Here is a 9,472-nt window from a genome sequence, read left to right as displayed (position 1 = left end):
TCATTTCATTAGAATCAGATTCAAACTGCTGCGTGTCTCTCTGACAACCTTAAATTTTGCTTCTTTCTCTGCCAGAAACGCATGAAGGATCAAAATGGTTGCCCTTTTTCTCTTTATTGGTTGGTAAACAAAAACACGTGAGAGTGGAGTAATATATGGAGTTGGGGTGTGGGTTTTACACTAAAGTTAACAACTTTCGTCGTTTTGGGGGGCTTTGAAAGAGTGTCATGGTCATGGAGGGAAGAATCTGCGAGGAATTAAAGCCCAGGTATTATGCTCTTTGTGCCATTGGAGGAATGCTCAGTGCTGGCACCACCCATCTTGCCATCACTCCCTTTGATGTCTTGAAAGTCAACATGCAGGTGCTTTTCAATTCTTTTAGTTATTTTAACTCACTTGTTCCACAAATCATGTTTTATTAGGGGATGGAAATTAGGGAAGTGATTAGTCTCTTATGTTTTTATGTTGGGTGAGTTCAGCTCCCTTGAATCGATCTTTGTGTCTTGAGAAATTAGTTTCTGACTCTAGGCTAGATACCTTAGGCACCCAAATGAAATGAGGGAAGTGAAAAAAAAAAGTTGAAGTTGGAATCACTTTACTCTTGTTGTAACACTTTTGTTATGTTATAGCAAAAATATTGAGTGCTTTTTCACCCTAATGTGTAGAAATAATAGTTGTTGATTTGATCATGTTTGTTGACGGGGAAAGTGATGTTGTTACATGTAGGTGCACCCAATTAAGTATTACAGTATTTCCTCTTGCTTTACTAGCTTACTGAGGGAACAAGGGCCATCTGTTCTTTGGAAAGGTTGGACCGGCAAGTTCTTTGGATATGGTGCTCAAGGAGGATGCAGATTTGGTCTCTATGAGTATTTTAAAGAGGTTTATTCCAATGTATTGGTAGACCAGAACAGGAGTTTTGTTTTCTTTCTTAGTAGTGCGTCTGCTGAAGTGTTTGCCAATGTAGCTCTATGTCCATTTGAAGCTGTTAAAGTGAGGGTTCAAGCACAACCCTGTTTTGCTAAGGGATTGTATGATGGCTTTCCAAAGTTATATGCATCAGAAGGCACACGAGGGTAAAGAAAAGTTCAATACTTAGTTTTTACTTGGTGTGCATCTGTATTTAGGAGATGATTATGATTATTTTATGTTCTATTCTAACTACTACTTGCAGATTCTACCGTGGACTAATTCCACTTTTGGGTCGAAACATTCCATGTAATCTTCATAATCTCTTGAAGCTTTGTTTAATTTTATACTAGTTAGAGAATATAACGATAATTAGAAATTAAAGAGACATCAGTAATATTTTCACATTGATATTCTGGATGTCATTCTGTCTTGTAAAGTCTTCTAGCGAATAGCTATCTGCCATAAAATTACTGAAATTTTAACATCTTGCTTTTTTCTGTGCCTGTGGTATATGTTCCTATATCTTTATCGTTCCTGCTCTAGTCCCAGAGAATTGTAAAATCATTATATTATTATGTACATTGAGTTTTAAGTAACTATTTGACTGATCTGGTTAAAGGCATTATGATAGGTAATCCCCATAGTTAGTTAAATAATTAGATAGTTAGTTCGTTGGGGGCTAGGATAGTTATAGAAATCAGGCATGTTGCCTATAAATAAGAGGGGAGGGAAGAGAGAGATCATCTTGCCATCTGTGAGAGAATTGAGGCCTTTGGGTATTGGGAGCTGCAAACCCTCGAAGTTTTGCAAGTTAGGCACTATATCAAGGGGAGAAATCCCTTATTCTTTCTGAAAAGATACCAAGTTTCTATCACATTAGTTGCCTGTTGATTAATAATATATGAGAGATGTTGATTAATAAAATTAACAATTGACTTCTTTCAAGCTAATCATGCTGCGTATTCAAATATACATTGGGCCATCTTCTTGTAATAGTTAAATTTTATTCTCTTTGAGTAGCATGCCAATGAAATATGTGGTTTCAGTGATTGTGAGCTTTAACTCTAGCTGTTGTTCTTAAATGAAGTGAATATTGAGTATTATGCTTATTTTTTGAGCAGTTTCCATGGTTATGTTCTCAACATTTGAGCATTCCGTTGATTTTTTGTATCGGAACGTGGTCAAAAGAAAAAAGGAGGACTGTTCAATAGGTCAACAACTTGGTGTAACATGTTTAGCTGGATATGCAGCTGGATCTGTTGGTAGCTTCATTTCTAATCCGGCTGACAATATTGTATCTTCTCTTTATAACAGAAAGGCTGATAGTCTTGCACTGGTATTTGTTTCTTTACAATTTTGTTTATGATACTTCCTTGAGAGATAGGAGATATCACACTAAATGTGCTCCACTTATTGTGTGCAGGCTATCAGAAATATTGGGCTAGCCAATCTATTTACCAGGAGCCTTCCTATTAGAATGTTGCTAGTTGGTCCTTCTATAACTTTGCAATGGTTTTTTTATGACACCATCAAAATTTTAGGTGGAATGTAAGTGTATTACTCCGTAAACTTTTAAGTGATATTGAATAGTCTGCTGTGTAGTTTCTTCTGTTTTATAATATTATTATCTACTAATTTTGAATCTTCCATTTTTTATTTTAAGTCATGATTATATGTTATGATGTACTCTCACTCTCTCTGAACAAAAAGCAAATGAAGAGAACAAAACTGGAGAAAGATATAGATAATTATTAATTTAGTGAATGCTATTTTTTACTAAAAAAATTAATGTATTACTATTACTCAATGAAGCAGAATTTGGTCTTAAATATGTATATCAATCTTTTCTATTCACAAAGTCCAAATTTCAGATGTCAATTCTTTTGTTCAAGATAATCACAATAAAAGAAAGCCTTAATATATTTGGATCTTGATATGGTTATACAATCATTTCCTTTTCTTGCACCTGGTATATGAGGCTGCCTTGGTAGGAGGAGAAGCTGGGAGTTGGTCATATGCGAATGTTTAGTTGTCAATATGGAAAATGTTCTTGTTTGATATCTTGTGAGGAATCATATTCTTAAAAAGTAATTGAGTCATTTGCATAATGCTTTGCTTTAGAGAGAAGTAAACATTATCTTTTTAGACCAGTAGATAAATGGGGAGAAATGTCTAAATGTAGTGCAAAAAACACAAAAGGCAAAAATTATAAAAGCAATGCCATCAAGAGATAACATTATTTGCTTGGGAGCTGAGTAAACTTTAAAGAAATGAGCACGACAGGTCATGAAATGGCTTTTGATGGTTAAGAATACAAAATATGATACTATCTGATGATAAATTTATAATAATACAAAAGGAGATTGCAACCACAGGCTATGGTCTTTGGCATTAATGGGACATTGAACAGCCTTTACGACAAAATAGGGAGTGAATGAGTGTGTTTAACTCACCTGATCTGTTTATGACTTAATGTTGTTAAATGGAAGTGCCATGGCGGAATGACTTGGCTAATTTTTTGCTGACCGGCATAGTCAATTTGAGAAGGGAGGCCCACTATGGTGGTGCCATAGGCCGCAATAGCATGTTTATTTGGTGGGATTTTGGCCTTCCACCATATTCCACCATCTGCCATTGATAACATTTGTATGACTTACCATTTATCATGCAAAAAATGTAAAAAAGCTCTATTGTAGTTATAAGCAGGTTGATGTGCTAGAGTTGCTGTAAGGTGTAGTAGTAATGTTTAGGGAATGGAATACCATGACTTGCAAACTTCTGCACTGGCCACTGGCTGGTACTGCTTGATCACAAAATATGTTATATGCTGATAAATTTACAAAATTGCCAATTGCTATGCTTTAATAAAATAGAGATTATCTAGGTTACTCAATCTATTTCTATGCCATCTAACAGTGGTTTTTATATTGTTCTATTTGATAAGCTCATAACCAACCCTAACATTTAGGCCTTTTGTTGCCTACATTTATGTTATTGCATCTCAAGGATCTGAAAGTAAATGATGTGGTGAACTAAACATAAGCTTTAATTCTCTATTTTCTGAAATTTGTTTTTGTTTTGAAACTTTGCAGGCCAACTAGTGGTGAAGTTAGAACTGACGTGAGAGGAGATGGGGCAGGCTAGATTCAGAAAAATGGAAATCTGCAATCACAATTTTCAGGCTGACTTGTACATTGCAAGTCATTTTATACTATATACAGGATTAGTTTTGTGGTAGCTTTTGCTTTCCACCACCATTTAGTCTTTTTGAATTTGTCATTATAGGCTTTCATTGATGCCTTTGAAATTTGCTTTCCAAAAAGAACGAGGAGCCCATTTATATTTTCACGTGTACTAGCATACTAGGTGTTGCACAATAACAAAAGAAAATACAGATTTACTAGCAATGCTTATGCTGGCAATTTACCAGCTAAGGTTTTACCCATGCCTCATGGCATGCCACATTCGATCTTATATGACCTTGATTTCTTCTAATCTTCGCTACTTATCAACATTTTCTTGTTAGCAGTTTTCTATCTTTCCATAATGTTTTGATACATTATTTCGTGTGGAGATTTCATATTGATTAAAGATATGACTAAAAATAGTATATATAAATGGGAGATAACTTTCGTTTCATGAGTTAACTTTTGGAGTTGAGTTAAACCCAAAACCTAAATTATAAAATGGTATTACAGTTTATCTTAGTGGTTGTTGTTAGGTTTATTGAGCCACTCATTATTGGACTGTGTTTAGATGTCTAAACTTCATAATGAGATGTCTAGTTCTTGACGTGAAGTGGGGATATGTCGGTTTGTTAGAGATAATACATTGATCAGTGATATGTTTAAAATAGTAAATATAAGTGGAGGATAATCTTCATTTTGAATCAATTTTAGCTTAACTCAAATTGTAAGTTTCTGGTAAGGTCTTTTCAAGTTTCAACATCCAAGGAAAAGAGCCCTTCATCGCTAGTGAGGGCAGAATCATCATCCATCATAGCAGTCTTTTAATACAACTGTCGTTTTTGTCTGTCAACTATAAGCAACTGAATCACAAAGGACACTATCATTGAATTGAAGGTGTAGGAAGGAAACTGCAAGCTCATGGTTCACGAGCAGAATAAGCAGTGGCTGGTAAAATGAGGAAGCACATTGTACTGTCACCATTCACCAGATGTCCTTAAAAGCTCAGCGTCATATGGTTTGTTATTGAAGGGACAGTCTCACACTATCAGCTATGTGAAAATGTACTCTCACCATTATGTCACTTTCAAGAACACGTTGAGTTGGCCCCTCTTATCTACCGTCCTTTTTAACTCAAGATTCATGATCATGCCCAGCCATGTTGTGGCCAGAAAATCGGGTGATGGGGCCAACTCTATCACTCTCAAAATCCTTCTGGACAATGACAAATAACTGAATGACGAAATACCAAATTAGGAAGTCCACTGCACAAACTTTATGTTTATATCCCACTGAAGCCAAAACAGTAGTAGCATACAAGATTCCTTAAGTTAAGCTGTTAAAGTAAACTCGTTTGTGTGGCATGAATGAACAAGTGGATGGTTTCATGATCATACAACAAACAAAAATTTGAGGGTAGTTGCAAATAACAAGCAAGACAGTAGCATCCTGTGAGCTTCAACGTGTGCACTTACAAAAATATTCATTTTTTCTACTTGTTTTTCAGTTAAATTCGTGAGTTTTTTCTTTTTAAGGTAAAGAAGTGATTTAGGTGTGCACTCAAGGAAGCATTCACGGGAATCATGGTAAAGTTGTTTCTGTTTACTTGCTTGTAATATCTATTTTCCCGAAACTTCTACAATAAAATAGTTATGAATTTGTATAAAGGTGGTTCTTGAACCACGGTGGTCTTCTACTGATAACATCATCATATATGATATCTAATGGCAGTTAACAACGGAGGACATTTTTTAGGTGCACAACACATTTTTTTTATTATGGAAACAAAAACCTAACAGCACTGTAGCACATATATATTGGCCTTAGTCTTACCACGTTGTCTTAATGCTACACAGTACTCAAAAAGAGCTTTGGAATGAAAGAAAAATGCTAATTTCAACACTTATAATAACAAAAATTAAAAGAAATAAAAAAGTAGACACAAGCACAAATTAATGTATATCCTCATATTTTTATGTGGAATCTTCTTCTTTTGTTACATTATGTGGAGTCTTATTAACAAGTGTTTCAACCTTCCACGTTGACATAGGCAACAGCCTTGGCCAAGCTTCCAGAGACATAACTCCATGACTGTCGTTGTGACATGTATGTCTCACCACAACCTCGTTCCCAGTTACCACCACCACCACTTTCCCCTTAACCCAAACCAAACACAACCCTAACACCTAAAACCTCTTTCAAACGCCTTACATCAGAAGAAATGGCTCTCCGGCGCGACCAGGAACTTTGTTATCATTGTGAGGACAAATGAGTCCTTGACCATCGATGCAAGCCATGACTACATCTTTTAATTGCAGACGACGACATCGAACCCTTTGTCGCGAATTCTGATACCCATTCCTTACACACAACCAATATGGAGCCCCCAGACCCACACCCTAACCCAATTCCTCATATTAGCTTGAACGCCATGGAAGGCACTGTGATGCCGGGAACCTTTCGCCTCTATGGTCTTCTCCGCCACCATTGTCTTGTTATTTTGATTGATGGAGGAAGTACTCACAACTTCATCCAGACATGCATTGCCATGTTTCTCCACTTGTCGACTTCTCTGACAAACACCCTTCATGTCATGGTCGGCGACAACAACACCTTGGATTGCGACACCACTTCACTATAGGTATCTTTGTGCATTCAAGGTTATACGTTTATCACTGACCTTTTCCATTTACCTAGTAGTGGTGCATATATTGTACTGAGTGTACAGTGGTTAAAACAATTGGGGTCCATTACCACAAACTATCAAGCATTTACAATGTCATTTTCTTATTCGGGCCAAAATATTACGCTACACGCAAATGTCTCATTGGATCCATCTTCCATTTAATTCAAATGGTGTGCTCAAACACAAAACATTTATGTTCTTTTCACCCTTACCTCTTTCCCAGCCCAGCCCAGTCCTTCCTTGTCCTCCCCATACTGCCATGAGCTACCAACACCTCCACAGATGACTTCCATCATCGACTAATTCCCATAAATTTACCACGAACCATACCAACTTCCCTCCACCCGTAACATTCAACACCATATTCATCTCATCCCTAACATGAACCCAGTCAACATTAAACCATACCGTTATCCCCATTTTCAAAAAACCAAACTTGAACAATAGGTTGCTTTGATGTTGGCCGTCGGTTTGATACAACCAAGCCATAAACCTTTTTCTTCAAGTCCTTTTTATCAAGAAGAAAAACAGAAGTTGGCACTGTTGCGTAGACTACAGGGCCTTGAACGCAATTACGATCAAAGATCGTTTTCCTATGCCCACGATTGACGATTTACTAGATGGTTTGGGCCATGCCTCTTGGTTCTCAAAGTTAGACCTCAGACAGGTCTTTCATCAAATACGCATGGCAAACACGGATATCCATAAGACGACATTCAAAACACACCTTGGCCATTACGAGTTTAAGGTCATGCCATTCAGCCTTTGTAACGCCCCTTCAACCTTCCAAGCTACAATGAACGATACCCTCCGGCCTTTTCTCCAAAAATTCGTTGTTGTGTTCTTCGACGATATTCTCATATACAACCTTTGCTTGCAGTCCTATGCTCAACATTTGAAGCAAGTTTTTTTGTCACTATCTCATGCGCAATTTCCACTACGCAAATCTAAATGCCTCTTTGCCTGAAAGGAGCTACACTACCTCGACCACATAGTTTCTGCATAGGGTGCGGCCCCTGATCCTAACAAAATTTAGGCCATGCTCACTTGGCCAATTCCTTTGACTCCTTTGACTTTGAGAGGTTTTTTTGGGCTTAACTGAATTCTACCAACGCTTTGTTCAGAGTTATGCCGCAATAACTGCACCACTCACTTTTTTGCTTCAGAAGGATAAATTCCAATGGTCCTAAGAAGCTCAAGTCGCTTTTGATCAATTGAAGAAGAAGATGACTGAAGCCCCTGTTTTGGTTTCTCCAGATTTTTCCATTGCCTTTACGGTGGAAACAAACGCTTTTGCATTGGCTATGGGCGCGGTTCTTATGCAGAATTCACACTCCATTTCCTATTATAGCAAGGTGTCGTGTCCTCCTTTGCAGTGTGCCTCTGCTTATGTCAGAGAGCTTCATGCAATTACGGTTGCGGTTCGGAAATGGCGGCATTACTTGTTTGGCCACACTTTCACCATTTTGACTGATTATAGAAGCCTGAAAGAACTTGTGTCGTAGGCAATTCAAACACCAGGACAACAAATCTACTTATCGAAATTATTGGGTTATGACTATGTTATCCAATACAAATCAAGCCCTCAGAATATCATCGCCGACACTCTGTCCCGACTCCCGACATCTGAAGCTGCTCAGCTATATTCACTATCAATGCCTAATTTTGTTTTTTTGGACCAGCTCTGAGCCACTTTTCTCTAGGAAACCCAATATAGGGACCTATTAGATGATATCCACCAAAATCCTAACAAGCACCCTGATCTCAAGGTCCATCGTGAGCTCATTTTTTGAAAGGGAAAAATATTGTTACCTTTTGAAACACCTTTCAACAACCTACTACTGCAGGAATTCCATTCTTCCCCCATTGGTGGCCACATGGGTGTAAGAGCATATGTTGTATGAAGATTTTGATGATGTCAAAAGATTAAAGCTATTCAACGTTGATTCAAGTCAAGATCAAGAAATCAAGAGAAATGATTTACAAATAGTCCTTTATATGTTAAAAGAATCTCTTAAAAAGGTTGTAAAGGTTTGGCCTTAAAAGACTTAAGTTTTTAAATATCTTATGAAGTTTTAAAGTAAATATTACATTTTGAAAAATCTGTATTCCTCTCTAGTAATCGATAACCAGAGGTTGTAATCGATTACCAGAAGCAAAAATGGTTTTAACAACTTTCATAAAAGTTTGAATTTGAATTTTAAAAGGTGTAATCGATTACCAGTAACAGAAAATTTTGAAATTCAAATTGAAAAGACATAACTCCTCAAAATTAACTGTGTAATCGATTACCACATATCTGTAATCGATTACCAATGAGAAAATTTTGAAAATAACTATGAAAAGTCACAACTCTTCACAAGTTTTTTGAAAGGTCACCAAAGGCCTATAAATAAGTGGCTTGTATTCGAAATTCTTCAGAGTTTTTCAAAACATTCATTGTCCTATCCTCTCACAAGAAAACCTTTGGCCAAACACTTGCAAAATCATTAAGGATTCTTATAAGTTCTTTAAGTTGTATCATTCATCTCTAAAAGAGAAAAAAACATTCTTCTGTACTTCAAAGCAAACTATTGTTAATCAAGAGGCAGTGAGTCTCTTGATTTGTAAAGTTTTCTGAACACAAGGGAAAGGTATCCCTGGGTGGTTTAGAAGTTGTAAAGGGATTTACAAGTTAGTAGAAATCTCA

General features: G+C 36.8%; 1 protein-coding gene across 2 annotated transcripts; it reads left to right on the top strand.

Moving 5' to 3' along the window:
• On the top strand, nt 1-4,407 carry LOC114418980 (mitochondrial phosphate carrier protein 1, mitochondrial-like). Of its 2 annotated transcripts, none has more exons than XM_028384554.1 (6): nt 1-362; nt 727-1,076; nt 1,175-1,218; nt 2,031-2,248; nt 2,336-2,460; nt 4,005-4,407. In XM_028384554.1, the coding sequence occupies exons 1-6, from the start codon at nt 228-230 to the stop codon at nt 4,054-4,056; spliced, it is 924 nt and encodes a 307-aa protein (XP_028240355.1). In that variant the 5' UTR covers nt 1-227; the 3' UTR covers nt 4,057-4,407. The 2 variants fall into 2 exon arrangements, with proteins under 2 accessions (XP_028240355.1, XP_028240363.1); XM_028384562.1 differs by having other exon boundaries at nt 2-362; nt 2,034-2,248.
• Nucleotides 4,408-9,472: the final 5,065 nt, after the last annotated feature.

The sequence above is a fragment of the Glycine soja genome, chromosome 1 (genome assembly GCF_004193775.1).
Source record: "Glycine soja cultivar W05 chromosome 1, ASM419377v2, whole genome shotgun sequence".
NCBI classification, from domain to species: Eukaryota; Viridiplantae; Streptophyta; class Magnoliopsida; order Fabales; family Fabaceae; genus Glycine; species Glycine soja.
This window is presented reverse-complemented; position numbering and strand designations above follow the sequence as displayed.

What these genes read in the sequence shown, in the direction of transcription:
- LOC114418980 (XM_028384554.1), top strand. Translation starts at nt 228, where the DNA reads ATGGTCATGGAGGGAAGAATCTGCGAGGAATTAAAGCCCAGGTATTAT. An exon ending in GCATCAGAAGGCACACGAGG is followed by an intron (nt 1,077 to 1,174) that starts GTAAAGAAAAGT and finishes TACTACTTGCAG; the next exon opens with ATTCTACCGTGGACTAATTC. An exon ending in ATCAAAATTTTAGGTGGAAT is followed by an intron (nt 2,461 to 4,004) that starts GTAAGTGTATTA and finishes GAAACTTTGCAG; the next exon opens with GCCAACTAGTGGTGAAGTTA.